Source organism: Sycon ciliatum, chromosome 1 (genome assembly GCF_964019385.1).
Source record: "Sycon ciliatum chromosome 1, ocSycCili1.1, whole genome shotgun sequence".
Lineage (NCBI taxonomy): Eukaryota > Metazoa > Porifera > Calcarea > Leucosolenida > Sycettidae > Sycon > Sycon ciliatum.
Genome location: NC_088643.1, coordinates 51,672,706 through 51,687,705, shown reverse-complemented (window position 1 = coordinate 51,687,705; position 15,000 = coordinate 51,672,706). Strand labels below are relative to the sequence as shown.

The 15,000-nt window shown below is 46.9% G+C and overlaps 2 protein-coding genes across 2 annotated transcripts in view; both read left to right on the top strand.

Annotated features, from left to right (window-relative positions):
* Window positions 1-1,575, top strand: part of LOC135830967 (fatty-acid amide hydrolase 2-A-like) — a 2,995-nt gene extending 1,420 nt beyond the window's left edge. Inside the window, exon 1 of the mRNA XM_065343211.1 lies at window positions 1-1,575. This exon is cut by the window's left edge and continues 1,420 nt beyond it. Coding sequence (XP_065199283.1) covers window positions 1-815 — 815 coding nt within the window. The 3' untranslated portion in view covers window positions 816-1,575.
* An 8,303-nt stretch (window positions 1,576-9,878) lies between these two features.
* Window positions 9,879-15,000, top strand: part of LOC135830968 (palmitoyltransferase ZDHHC9-like) — a 9,175-nt gene continuing 4,053 nt past the window's right edge. The window contains exons 1-5 of the mRNA XM_065343212.1: window positions 9,879-10,185; window positions 12,502-12,674; window positions 13,049-13,231; window positions 13,625-13,650; window positions 14,443-14,554. Of these exons, the coding sequence (XP_065199284.1) occupies window positions 10,043-10,185; window positions 12,502-12,674; window positions 13,049-13,231; window positions 13,625-13,650; window positions 14,443-14,554 (637 nt within the window). The 5' untranslated portion in view covers window positions 9,879-10,042. The remainder of the gene's footprint in view (window positions 10,186-12,501; window positions 12,675-13,048; window positions 13,232-13,624; window positions 13,651-14,442; window positions 14,555-15,000) is intronic.

Sequence of the window (15,000 nt, the reverse complement as noted above, 5' to 3'; positions counted from 1 at the left end):
CAGCTTCCAAGTTTTTAGGCGATTCCGATCACGTCTCATCGCATTCCGACTGGCCTGTCATGCACGCTGCAGCCGTTGCCGCCTTGTGTAGCGATCAGGTTGCGCCTGTTGATCTCTCCTCGCTGCACTATATCTCTATCCTTGATGCTCACACGGCAACCACTGTCCTCCAGTCTCCGCTAGCACAGGAGCTGGCCGACGTACAGCAGCGCGTCAACAAGGCACTGGCAGATCGCTTCAGTGTTACTGTAAAGGAGACCAGCTTGAGGAAGCTGCGGTGCACCTCGGACCTATGGTCCGTTGGCATGGCGGAGCTTGGTGGTCCGGACATGTCTCAGCGTCTTTATGATCTCTCCTACAATCATGCCGGTGCATGGCCATCCGTGAAGGAACTATGCAAGTGGTGTGTTGGGCAGTCCAACCACACTTTTATTGCCATTCTGACTGCCCTGCTTAGCTCTCAGATTCGCAACATACCGGAGTCCAAACTGTTGAAAATGCGGCAGATCCGCAGTTCGCTGGAGAGCGAGCTCGAGCAATTGATCGGAGAGAATGGCGTGCTCATCTTCCCGTCGCATCCCACGCTAGCCCCGTATCACAACTACCCGCTGATAACGCCAATGAACTACGCTTACACGGCCTTGTTCAACCTGACCGGTATGCCCGTGACACAGTGCCCGCTGGGACTGAGCGCCGACGGTCGGCCACTTGGCGTTCAGATCGTATCACTGCAGGGCAACGATCGCATCACCATTGCCGTTGGCCAGTTCCTGCAAGAGGCGTTCGGCGGCTGGTCGCCACCAGGTGGCGTCTAGTTTTACTACTGATTTATTAAGTAGCTGCATTTCCATTACCCACACACTTGATTGGCAGGCCCAGGCTGTGCCTTGAAAGGTTTTTTCCTATGCTTGCATGGCTTCATACTGTTCACTGCGCTTCGAAGAAGTATCACTAAATTTATTCTACTTTTTGAAGTACCAAATTTATTTTTAACTCTATTCCATAAAATCCCCGAGCTTGTATATTATTTACCCCTCGTCTCAAACTAGGCTGCCAAAGTTTTGCAGGAGAGCTCTGCCTGTGTCTACCGTGCATATTTGAGCATAAGTTAACATGTACATGTACCACTCCGTCCTGCTCCTTGGTGCTGGTCACTCAGAATGATAGCCGTGGACAGCCATCATTCTCTTCTTTTGTTCTGCCTTCTCTCGCTTTAGCTACTTTAATTATGTCATGTTTGTTCTGGATTCAGCTGACCCTCTTCAATCCTCTCTCTCTCTCTCTCTCTCTCTCTCTCTCTCTCTCTCTCTCTCCTTAGTGCCTGCTGGTTTTGAGAAAAGAGATTGCTAGTTTTACTTTCCCCTTTTGTCTGGTCTGATTCTTTCCTGCTCGACAGTTGATTAGGCGTATTGCTGCAGCCGTGGTGCATATACCAATGTTTTGGTGAGGGCTCAATGTCTGCCTCAACCACTGTTTATCTGGTGTGCTGTACTGCAAATTATTATTATTTTTGCAATTTTATGGTGGATCGTGCATGCAGCTCATACGGCTCCTCTGTACCTCCTTCTACCCATGTCACCATGACTCTCAGTCTGCATGAATGGTACCGGTAAGCATTTTTGGGGCGTGTAAATGTGTGAATGTATCCCCAACTCCATGCGCACGCATCCTAACGTGCGTGTTATATAAGGATATCCGTTCACTGAGTCCGCCCATCTGCATGAAGGTCACATTACAGGTGCAGTGGAAAGCTTGTGGTGCTGCACAGGATTACATGTAAGTTGCAACGCCCGCCAATACGCAGTACAGTGCCGATTACAGGACAGTACCCGCATCTGCACTCGGGGGGGGGGGGGGGGGTTCGGTGAGTCGAGGAGAATGTTCTGATAAGGGAGAACTCGCATAGTCCATCTAAACACATGCACATTCACTCGGGGCTCATGTGTTCATCATTAATTTTCTTTCTTTTTCTTTCTTTCTTCCTTTCTTTTTACTACAGGAGCTGCATAGACACACTCTACAAAACGACACCATGGTGAATTATTATTAATTTTTTGGACTCCAACAAGTTGCAGAAACACACCTGCACAGTGGGAGCAAGGCTCGATACTGGCAAATGCTGATACACTGTAATCATTAAAATTTCGACAACACCATGTTTTCGTCTGATTGACCCGCCAATACGGCCAGCAAAATTGCCTACAACAGATGAATCTGGCCAACTACAGTCAGACCTCGCTTATCCGGTCCTCGTTTATCCGGATCCCTCGCCATCCGGAAGAAAATCGCTGGTTACCGATGTGCAGCATATGTGATGCATACAACATAGCCGGACCTCGCGATCCGCATACCGGTGCATGATTTTGTGTACAAACCAGTTAAAATGTGTACAAAAAGCTTCGTCATATCCGGTTGCATGTGGCTTGCAGAAGCTAGAATCAGGGAGTTGTACAGGCAAATGAGGTCCTTGACCTGCTGGGTGCATGTGGACAGCACTTAGTTGCATGCACTTGTCATTTTTCTCGCTCGTTTTACATACTGTGCACGCTTGTTGTACTGCATAGGACCCGTCTACATGTATGTACGATGTCACTGCATATGACATGCCACATGCATATACAGTATGTGTGTTCAGTTATCCGGTTCCCTCGCCTATCCGGACATTTTTGTGGAAAACAGATGTGTGCGGTTAAGCGAGGTCTGACTGTATACCCTCACCTTACAAATACATCATCACACCCATAGATACTTGTCATAACAACGGTAGAAGATAGTATACAAGCAGCGCCTTAGAATATAACACTTCTGAAGGTTAAAGTAAATAGCTGGCATAAAAGGCTGGTTTGAGCCCAGAATAGACAAACACACTTTCACGATACACTCTACATAATATAGACAGGATAAAAATAGAATGAATAAAAGTTGAATAGACCGGAAGGGGTGGGGGTTGATAGTACAAGATAGTCTACGTCGCATGATAAAAAAAGTTCTAAACTCAGCATCGGAACTGGTGTGATGTGATCCGGGTGTACGTGCGTGCAAGTGTGTGTGTGTGTGCGTGCGCGCGCGCATGTGTGTGTATAAACCATAGCTTGTGACTCACTGTCTTCACATTGCCACACGATTGCCTCACCAAACAGAGAAGACTATACCTACTGAATGTAACCTGAAAACACAGGGTTGATAGCTTGATGCCGAACACATGAACACATTTAAAATACACACACAGTGCCCTGCGCACATGTACATGGACTTCAAAGAAGGATGTTCTAGTGTTCGCATTATATATGGTGAGTCAGAGAGCTGGAGATCATGCTGTACATGTCCTGTCACCAATAACTTCTCCAGTCCGTTGCTGAGGAGTAATTCGCACCGATACCAGACCACTGGCTTGTTGTTTTAGCACTTTCTTTACTGACTGCACTTCTGCTGCTGTGCCTGGACATCAATTGTATTTTTTGAATTTGTATTTATGGATTCCCCAGAGGTCTTAGCAAGAGTACATAACTCTTGGTCTTAGGCTAAATCGAGGGAGTCTCCGTCATCATCAGCTGGAAGTGACGTCAGGTGATGCAGTTGCAGCTTGTATGAGGTCAGCTGGTGCAGTCGCAGCTTGTGTGAGGTCAGCTGATGCAGTCGCAGCTGAATGTGGCTGTGGTGCAGTCGCAGCTTGTGTGGGGTCAGCGAGTGCAGTCGTAGCTTGTGTGGAGTCAGCTGGTGCAGTCGCAGCTTGTGTGGGGTCAGCTGGTGCAGTCGCAGCTTGTGTGGGATCAGCTGGTGTAGTCGCAGCTTGTGTGAGGTCAGCTGGTGCAGTCGTAGCTTGTGTGGGGTCAGCTGGTGCAGTCACAGGTTGTGTTGGGTCAGCTGGTGCAGTCACAGCTTGTGTGGGATCAGCTGGTGCAGTCGCAGCTTGTGTGGGGTCAGCTGGTGCAGTCGCAGCTTGTGTGGGGTCAGCTGGTGCAGCCAGACAAGGTGGCCGTGGTATAGTAGCAATTTCAATTTCTTTCTCGCAATGTGGACAAACTTGAGGTGACTGGACAGGCATAACACGTTCTACATCCTGTATAAAGTTCTTTAGTTCAGATATGGTGTTCTTCAATAGGCCTACTTCTTTCTTCGTTGAATCCTGAAGGAATCGCATTGCATCAAGCTGGATACAAAAAAAAAGATAGAGAGAGAGAGAGGGAGGGAAAGAGTGATTGTGTGTACATATGTGTGTGTGTGTGTGTGTGCGCGTGTGTGCATGGGTGCGTGTGTGTGTGTGTGTGCCAGCTAGTTCGGTTGGTGGGTAGACTTATGCCTGATTGTGTTAGGTCTGTTGCGAACGAGCTTGGCTGCTTGAAGGTGTAATGCTGTACCAGCCACCTTTGTTGGTTCCAGGGTTCATAATTATACTTTCTATTCGAAGTACTTGTACATGTATACATACCTGTTAACCAAGGACTGCTTCTGGCTAGATTAACTCTTGTGTAATCACTGGTGATAGTGAAGTTTATATCAGATCCACTCTAATTTAGCCACCCACACTAGTAGCAAGTATTACCTTCACGGGGGGGGGGGGGGGGGGGGGCAGGGGTAATTGCATTTGGATCCTGGACGGATACCCTGATGCCGTCAATCCTTTTCCTGCACCTTGTCCTCACCCACTTACTGAGGTGTGGTGAGCCCAAAAGTGGGATCATTTTCAAGTCCACCCAGAGTTTTGGGGATTTCAGGGGGTGTCGGCCGTTGGGCGGTTCAATAGCCAATTGAGTCATCTCTCCAAGATTCCTTTCGAGGCTCTCTCCCGGGGAGACCCACGTGACCAGTTTTGGCAATGAGCAACAAGCACAAGGACAACAAGTGTGTGTGTGTGTGTAAAGGGAGGGTGGAGGGGACCACACAACACTGGAAAAATGAGAACATGCAGAACACAAAGCAACGTACAATTACGCATAGAGTGCTTACAAATTTGGCTAGATCCGCGGGGCACTGCTGAAATATTTTCTTTTCGCCGTCGATCTCCATTTTGTACACAACCTTTACATTGTCCTCTGGAGCTAATGAATCAAAGCAAAAGCACAATTGCACTGCACATTGTTAGTCCATTGGGGCAAGGGAGGAATTAAAAACTATAGTTGTAGTACAGTATCAAAAATTTAAACATGATCCACCCAGCACAGATACTAAATAGATATGCTGAGAAACGAGAGCTGAAGAAAAGGGACATCCGAGCACTGGACAAAAACTCTCCTCCCGTCACAAGACGGCTTTCCACGTGTTGGCATGAGTTTAAACCCTAAAAATAAGTTCACCAAGCCATTTCGCTGTCCATCCGTACCTCGATGTATTCTCGAGAGGTTGTCCGCATGCATCGTGCAAAGTCTCTCCATCATCAAGTGATGCTCTCGCTGAGCCTTTAAGGCATCATTCACGGTTGAGCCTTCGAACTCCCTTGCAGCCTCTCCCATAAGAACTGCACGCAAACAAACAACGCAATATACAGTTGGTCTATCCGTATTGTGATAACACCCTTGTAACAGTATTTCTGCATTCAACCCAATACCAGGACATTATACTTGACGTATCACTACTAGTATGTTTACATCAATTGTACCAAGAGTACATGACCTCGTATCCATTGCCGAAGTGGAAAATATATCCCATCTCTCTCCCCCTCCCCCCTCTCTCTCTCTCTCTCTCTCTCTCTCTCTCTCTCTCTCTCTCTCTCTCTCTCTCTCTCTCTCTCTCTCTCTCTCTCTCTCTCTCTCTCTCTCTCTCCCTCTCTCTCTCTCCCACTCCCCCTCCTTCTCTCGCTCTCTCTCTCTCTCTCTCTCTCTCTCTCTCTCTCTCTCTCTCTCTCTCTCTCTCTCTCTCTCTCTCTCTCTCTCTCTCGTTCCCTCTCCCCCCTCTCTCTCTCTCTCATTCTCCCGAGTCGAGCTTTGTGTGTGTAGGCAGACTTGTGTTTACCGCCATATTGCCAGGTGTGTATCTACCGCCATTTGAATCAACGAACAGTACAGCAGCATTGGTGTCTTCAACTTCATTTTACGTCGTAATATAACAAAGGTACTCTTGGTCGCAAGAGTTTCGATTGTACTTATTTTGTAATGCTTCACTAGCATGATCCAGAATTGTGTATGGTGCTGACTCTTCTTGATGCTAAAACTTCGATGATCGTCATCCGAATCTAAACTATATTTTTCATGATGACAGGGGATTTGGGAAATGCATGTGTGACGTCTGCAAACACTCTTCAAATGACACAAGAAATTCTGTAACATTTTGTGCAATTTGTTTTGCAATGACTACTGTGTAGTGGTGTGTGTGTGTGTGGGGGGGGGGGGGGGGTAAAGGCAGTGTGTGTGTGTGTACGTGCGCCTCCCCCCCCCCCCCCCCCCCGCGGCATTCTACAAGGAACACGTACACGCAGTCTCGCCATGAAGAAGACCAGCGTCGAGAATCTTGCCATCTGCCTGCAGTTCATCTGCCTTGATAGATACCTCCAATGCCTGGCTAGCAGAGACCGTTCACAAGCACACCCACCCACACCCATACCCCTCCCCCCCCCCCACACACACACGCACACACATGCACAATAACACACGCAAACGCACACACACGTACACACACACACACACACACAAACAGCAATGGGAAACAACACAGCAGAGGGTGACAGCAGCCGCACCTTGATATGCAAAAGTCAACCCAACCCAATAGAGCAAAGCCAGCGTTTGTCCTTGAACACAATCCTGCTAATCCGTGCGATCTGCTACGTACTTGAAGTACATAGAATACCTAGAATTGGGTATCAGTTGTCTAGGTAATCTGGGAACTCTCGCTATTGTGAAGTACATAGAATGTCGTGGTGAAACGAATATCCAAACCCAGTAGCCGAATATTCTTCGGCTTATCGAACGACCAAAGAAATATTCTTTCGTCAACACGGATGACATGGTGATGATGATGATGATGATGATGATGATTGTATTTTCCATTATGAGCCGGTCTTCTCCGATTGGTGGCCCCATGCCCCATGCTCATTGTGTTCAACTGCACTTTGCGTTCCTTTTTATATTGAGTTCCAGTGCACTTTGTGTTCATTTCCTCTCTTTTTTCATTCTATTTGAATTTTGATGTATTGCGTTTTTGCTCGCCCGTACAAGAGGCTGTTCAAATGATGATGATGATGATGTCACATCACATCATTCACATGCCCTCCTCTCAGTCTTTTGGATCGGATATTGTCACTACTATGAGACCACTAAAAGTAGGCAGAGTCATTGTACTACATGTAGTATACAATGTGCAAGTACGTGCATGCCATCATTGGCTGAGAACAAGAACAGCACCGTCAGACATCGGTGCTTGTATCGCCTTTAACACGAGGCCAAGGATTTATAATGATTGTAGTTGTACGCCTCGAGATGTGTCGCATGCGTTCAGAATATTACCTGCTTTGAGCAAGGACTCACAAGCACGAAACACACCCTTTAGAACTGGACAGGCCAACTTAACCCTTTACTGTCCGATTAAAATGTATACAAGCCCACGCAACCACAAAATCTGAAACTAAAATTAGACGTAACTTTGGTTTGAATTTGACGATTTCCACGATCTTGGGCATCCTGGAAAGATCTTGACGAGACGAACGCATTGAGCCCACACTCGGCGCCACAGGATGCACTGGTCCAGCGCTGCAAGCCAGGGAACGCGCAAAAGCGCAGAGCTCACGCTCGAGATCGATCTCAATCCACCATGTCACCCCTGTTGCTCGTATCGAGCTCAAATATTTTCGTAGAGACTCCCGGGAACCTACTTTTGAATTTGAATCGGTGTAGCCTTGCCAACAGGTGACGTAAACAGGGAAAATCCCAGCCGTCGACATGCGCGTCGCGCTCTGAATGCACATTTCCCGGGACCAGAATTACGAGTGCGATAACTCAGCAACCGCTCTTCGTATCGCTTCGGAAATTGTTCGAGGCGACAGCTGAGACTTTTCTCTTCGACCTACATATTTCGATCTCTCCAAAAGACCTAGATTTGAGCAAGTTACGATAATTTCAAAATGCCTACCCCATCGATCCCATTGGATCGATGCTTGTATGTACGGACAGTAAAGGGTTAAGAGCGGAACTTGATTCGAAAGTGGCAATTCAGGGGCAGCTCAACCACCACCGTCACCGCTACTAACTACGAGGAAAGATAGCCGTGAACCCACACGTTTAAAACACGCAGCTCAAAGATGGCGAGCCTACCTGCTCCTCCATTCACACCACTGGCTAGGTAACCTTCTACCATGAACCCGGCCACAGTTTCGGTTTACCCCGGCCTTGCAATATGCTCCAGTTACCACTGGAACACTGATACACGTTCTACCGTACTTCACCACATACATGCATAAGCGCGCTTGCTTATAAAAAAATAATAATGGGCTGCAAAAAAGATTTTTTGCTGTGTAAACATTACTAAACATGTCCGGGTAGAAGCACATGCGCTTATATGTGCAATAAGACGGTCTTTGTCCTAAACAATGGTGTCATCACACTACTTAGTAGCATTCAGCTCCCGGGTGTTTCACCAATGCTGTTCACATATAAGCACATGCGCTTATAATTGGGGTGTGTGCTATGTCCGGACATAAGCCCGTGCGCTTATATGTGCGGAAGGACGGCAAACAAACAGTGGACCAAGCGGCTACTTCAAAGTCGGGCGTTGTAACAGAACACTGACCTTAGTCCACTGGTTTGTAGTACTTGTAAGTTCTACCCCTGTAGCATTTGAGCACTCTGCATAGATTGGGTACATCCATTGTGTGTGGGACAGTGACAGATGTAGCCAAATGAAAAATCCAAACTAGTGTTTATTTCAAGTTTCACCACTGGAGTGCGTACCCTTATAGTGTTGAAAGTAGTTGTGACAGCAAAAGGACCATGACGTTACATACCCGAACTAGCGGCGACTCGGGCATTCCGCGATTTTGTTCCATCACGAATATCGAATGAACACCGGTGGGTCAGCTTGCAGCCACAGAAAAACAAACAATTAAAATATTTCGTATTATAAACAAGATAAGGGGTCGTCCATAATTATCGAACTTTTTTCACAAAACGAAATAATTTCGTTATGGGGTGGGAGGGGGTTGACCAATTTCGTTTCAGAAAACATTGATACATATGCATGCCCATAGGAGCAGTTACACACTTGCAACTTTTGTTGTATTATGCATGCATATGTCAAACTTTTTTTACGTTCTGAGGGGGAGGGAGGGAGGGGTTGGGTCTAAACTAAAATAATTCGTTTGGTGAAAAACGTTCGATAATTACGGACGGCCCCTAAAAGTTAGTTATTGTTTGTTGACAGTACCACTACCATGGGCCAGGGAGCTAGCCCTACACATACGTGTAATGTGTATTGTGTAGGGCTCCCTGGACAGTAATCTCCAGAGAATTTCAGAGTGAGAGTTATGTCTTTAGTTTAGGCTAGCCTACCTTAGGATTTGTGTGGCCGTTGTCGACGATAACCACTAACGTTGTGACTTCGTCGCGTTGCGTGCGCACCTCCAGTACCACAGCTACATATAACTGACAATAATAACTAGACCTACCATCCAAAAGGCAAAACTGGCAGAAACGATACAGCAGTTGTTTTATCTTCGCTTTTATACCAATGTCAATGATAACCAGGATGCATGCTAAATAAAATAGGCCTGCTGGCAGGTGAGCCTGATGTCAGTGATGTGGATTCGGAAGTGGGACTTTTTGAAATGACTTCCACGTGTAGCACGCTCTTGATCTCCAGTACACACTGCACTGGTACATGCGCGATCGATTGACACATGTTTTGTGCATGGTGTACGTGTGTATCTTACAAAAATCTTTTCGAGTTCACTTTCTTTCTCAGTTCGAAGCACATGATTGTGCACAAATCATACTGTTTTCAGACGAGCCAATTACTGTCTCTCTCAGATTTGTCAAATTGAATCACCCATTGCCCGAGAAGACGTTAATGATATATTCAAAGTACTAGTTGCCCGGCTCGGCGCTTGTTTTTCTGCGCCATGGCGCGTCGAAAATGGGAGACATTTCCTGGAAAAATGAGATTTTGCTGTGATGGACGCCTGATGTGTGGTCAAGATATCGGTGTATTTGCCTTCGCAATTGGCCTTATCACCGTTGCGTCAGGCGTGTTCTTTGGCTTTACGTGAGTAGGACTAACCCTAATCTCGGACCAATTGCACGACTGCGCACTACAAACTAGTGTGCTCCGAACAAGAACGATATAATGATACTGTGGTACATGTATCTGCAACACACTTCTGCTGAAAGCCGCCAGCGAATTAAAATGAACATTGATTTCTTCAGCACTTACTTCACCATGTTTTCGTTTCACGATACGCACTACTGTAAGGACATTTTAGCAGAATACAACTCTTGGGCAATTAATATGCCAATTATGCAGATTCAGTCATATTCTCAATTCGACACTGAAACTATGCATCGCAGATTACATTATAGTGATCTGTTAGTACGCCATCAAGAGTACATGAGCACCAAGAGTACATGAGCACCAAGAATACACAATTGAAATGTAATCTGCAGTGGATTTATTGTTTCACAAAGGGAGTCTTGAGCGAAACATCGTGTTGTTTAGTGATACTAATAGGGTTCGTCGCTAGCGACCCGATACAAATCCAAGTGTCGAGTGTTTATCATGGCATGCAGTGTCTGTTTAGGGTAGTGCACTCGTTTCTTTCTTGTCCGGGATCGGCCACTGCCCATAGCTTGGAAATATCCGTAACTCGGAATCACGTACATTTTAATGGGGAAGGGCCAGAGATCTGGCATATGACGCGTCACTATTTCCACGAAATTTGGCACAAAAGTAGTAATATTTCCACTAAAACTCACCCACAGGGTGCTCGGTAGACCGAGGTGGCTGTAACTTGGAGGCCCGGATAAGAGAGATATGGGTGTATGTATCTCGTGAAGAGTACATAACCCCAAGAGTGTGCAACTCTGATCTCCGAGCTATGAATGCCCTGCGCGGCGCACTGCCTTCATTAGGTAGTGAAATGACGATCCAGCTGCCTGGATTTGAGTTTTCTTAGGTCTAGCCTCAGTGGTTTCACGTGCAATATAGTAAGTTCGAAGACAATGCCTGTGCATGACGCATCACGTACGAAACCATCCGAAGTCTCCGAGGAAAGCGGATTTGGAATCATGAAACCGTAGCTGATCAATAATGACTCGATGGCCCACGGTTCGTGGCTACGTAATGCAGGCAGCGCGCCGCGCCAAACCCCATATGCAGCGGTGCATACTCTCGGGGTTATGTACTCTTGACCTCGTGCATGTACTGTCTGTGTAGAATAGTAATAGTATGTATGCCGTGCACGCGTTGTCTCCGTGTCTGTGTAGCGTAGTATGTATCTCGGGCACGTACCGCGGCACCTTCTTTGGATTGTAGTATCAGTGTCTGCTCCAGCGCCGGGTGAGCCGGGTAATCCACCCGGTTGGGCGGCGCTTGGACCCGGTTGAAAATATAGTACCGGGTCACCTGTGACCCGGTTGGTACACTTTCGAACTTTGAAAGGACTGACTAAATGGCTTGTATGTGTCAGATACTTCTTCTTCTTTCGTAATTTTCTAATTCCTGTCCTCTCTTTTCTAAATGCGGCTTATCCATTCGCCTTTATATCATTGGGCCTAGTTCCGGTTTATTGTCCGAATTAAAATAAACCAACCAACCAGGACGAGGTACATGTGTACCCGGCTCCGACCCGGTTGAAATGGTTGCGCCAGGTACACGTGTACCCGGCTGTGCTACAATCCCAGAGCAGACACTGAGTATGTATCTCGTGCACACACTGTCTGTGTAGTGTAGTAATAGCAGGTACCGTATTTTCCGGAGTACAAGCCGCACCCCCCATTTTTGTGCCACGAAATACGGACATCTATCCTATTTTTTAATTAATTATTTATCACCGTAATATGATCATCGGAGTTTAAGCCACACCCCCCATTTGAATTTGGAGTGTTCAAAGTGCGTCTTATACTCCGGAAAATACGGTATCTCGGGCATTCACCGTCTTTGTATTGTAGTATGCACGTCGGGCATGCACCAATGACGGCACGCACGATAGTTCAACTTGAAGCGCCCTTTAGGAATTTATTGCTATAAATCCCGGGGTGAGGGTCGGGGACTTTGAAGTTACTTGGGGTGGTATAAACATGTGAACCTTATAGCCCGGCCCTCAGTGCTGTTAGTAGTGTTAGTCCATGTTGTGCTGAGCTGTGCATACCGGTAACTAAGTTATTAGTGGTGGTACTGGTAATGCTGCCAGTGGCGGTAGTTAGCATGGTCTGATCGAGCTGGTGCAGCTACACCCACTCTTCCCTTCATCATTCGAAACTCTGCCTTGCCAAACTCCATGTGTGTGTGTGTGTGCGTGTGGTGTGTGTGTGTGTGTGTGTGTGTGTGTGTGTGTGTGTGTGTGTGTGTGGTGTGTGTGTGCAGTTGTCCGTATTTGTCCAGCAATGTCTCACCAGCCATCCCAGTGTTTGCTGGCGTGTTAATGCTAATGTCACTGGCAATGTTAGTTCGCACTGGCACCATGGACCCGGGCATACTGCCGAGGGCAACCGGACTAGAGGCAGAGGTGAACGAAACCGGCCGAAATCAAACAATAGGTGTGTTGTGAGACCAACATGCCCTGTACCCTCTGCGTGTCTGTCTCTCTTTCTGTCTGTCTGTCTGTCTGTCTCTCACTCTCTGTTTCTCTCTGTCTCTCTCTCTGTCTCTCTGTCCTTGTCTCTCTCTGTCTCTGTCTCTCTTTCTTCCTCTCTCCTTTCTCTCTCTCGGTCTGTTAAAGTACTATAATAGCATGCATACAATCACACATGTATAGGATTGACCATAAGCTGAGATCTCATGCACAGTTGTGCCGCCACTGCTATCGCTGGCACTGCTACTGCTATCACGCCACTGCTGCTGCCACTGTTGCTGTTGCTACTGCTGCTATCGCCACCACTGTAACTCTGTTGTTTTGCCTTTTGTTGACCAGGTGCAGATGACCAGCCGCGGCCGGCAAGTGAGGGCTACACACCTCCAGCTAGGACCAAGATGGTCACCATACAGAACATGGAGGGAACGGTAGAGGTGGAGCGAATGCTCAAGTACTGCTTCACGTGCAAGATATTCCGGCCGCCACGCGCGTCCCACTGCAGCATTTGCGATGCATGTGTCGGTGAGTTCCCGACTGCTCATGTGCACTTTGGTTGGAACTTGGAACGTAACTCAACTGTCGTGTGTAACATGTCAGGCCGTGATTCATTCTATTGTGATGCTCGGACTGCAGTATTTCCTGCTACACAGAACCATGCTTTAAAAGAGATTGATGGGCGAACTCATCCCAAATTTCCCACTATGCGGCGTGCTGCATGTTGATCACATACATGTATGCATGTTTTGTATGAATGTGTGTGTGTGTGTGTGCACGTGTGTATGTGTGTTTGTTTGTGTGTGTGTGTGTGTGTGTGTGTGTGTGTGCGTGTGTGTGCGTGTGTGTGCATGAATGTGAACTATTTCTTGTTTTGATACATGGCGGTGTGGACCAATGGCCATATCACCTGCAATCTAGACCAGTTTGATCATCACTGTCCATGGGTAAGGTACTGTTCGGTTTACTACAGTCGAATCCTGATTATTATAACGAGCACCATTGTGCACGAGAATTACTAGTAATTCTATATTGGAGGAGTTCTTGATAGCAGGAATGCACTCACGCCATGCAAGCACCAATGGCCATGGCTGTATGAGTGCGCTTGGTTATCCCCAAGAAGAATTGGTTCGTTATAAGCGGAAATGGTTTGTTACAAAGGGTCAATGTTGTATGGTTCAAATAGGGACATGGACACTGGTTCGCTAAATTTAATTTACTGTTGTACCAGGATGTACCGCGAAATGCGCAATAATTATTATATAAGTTTAGTCGACTATAGTAGCTAAAACTGAGCCAAGTTTGATCTGTCACGGATGGTAGCTGAAGACAGTAACACTGTACACGTTCGATCTGTCACGGATGGTAGCTGAAGACAGTAACACTGTACCCAATCCTCAGTTTTCTCACTCGATTCAGTGTCCTCCCGCCTGGCAGTCGAATCTCAGGACACAGAGCCCATCACTCCTTTTCTACTCGGATGTTTCTCTCGACTGGTGTTGAATGGAACAGTTAAGTGTAATACAGGTTACAGTCAGAGCAAAGACTTGTTGAAGACAGTCTTGCAGCTACCTTTGGGATAGGAATGTAGATAATGTATACTTCACCTGCCATAATCCCCTGCACAGCATGTACTCTGCGCTAATACTTATCATGTGTGGGCGGTTGGGTGATTATTGTGTTTGTGTCTGTATAATGTATGTGCATGTGTTTGGATTCTCTTTGAAAATGGCTTGCAGGTAGGCAACTGTGTTGGTCGTCGTAACTACCGCTACTTCTATGGCTTCTTGGCCACTCTGTCCTTGTACTGCATCTATGTGCTGGCTTTTGGTATTCTGCACCTGGTGTTGTGTGAGTACCTCTACAACATTTTACACTGGAGTTACTACCAATAGTTAGTACAGTTGCAGTTACTAGCATCTGCTTTTGCTTCGTTCTCTGTGTTCACCTGTGTTTGAGTGGTGATGGTGGTGATGAGGGGTAGCAGTATCTGGGGGTTTGTTGCTCCTTATCACCTGTTTCTGTGCGCACACCAGTCCATGTGCTCTGCTGCTTTCTCTCTCTCTCTCTCTCTCTCTCTCTCTCTCTCTCTCTCTCTCTCTCTCTCTCTCTCTCTCTCTCTCTCTCTCTCTCTCTCTCTCTCTCTCTCTCTCTCTCTCTCTCTCTCTGTCTCTCTCTCTCTCTCTCTCTCTCTCTCTCTCTCTCTCTCTCTCTCTCTCTCTCTCTCTCTCTCTCTCTCTCCTCTCTCTCTCTCTGTCTCTCTCTCTCTCTCTCTTCTCTCTCTCTCTCTCTCTCTC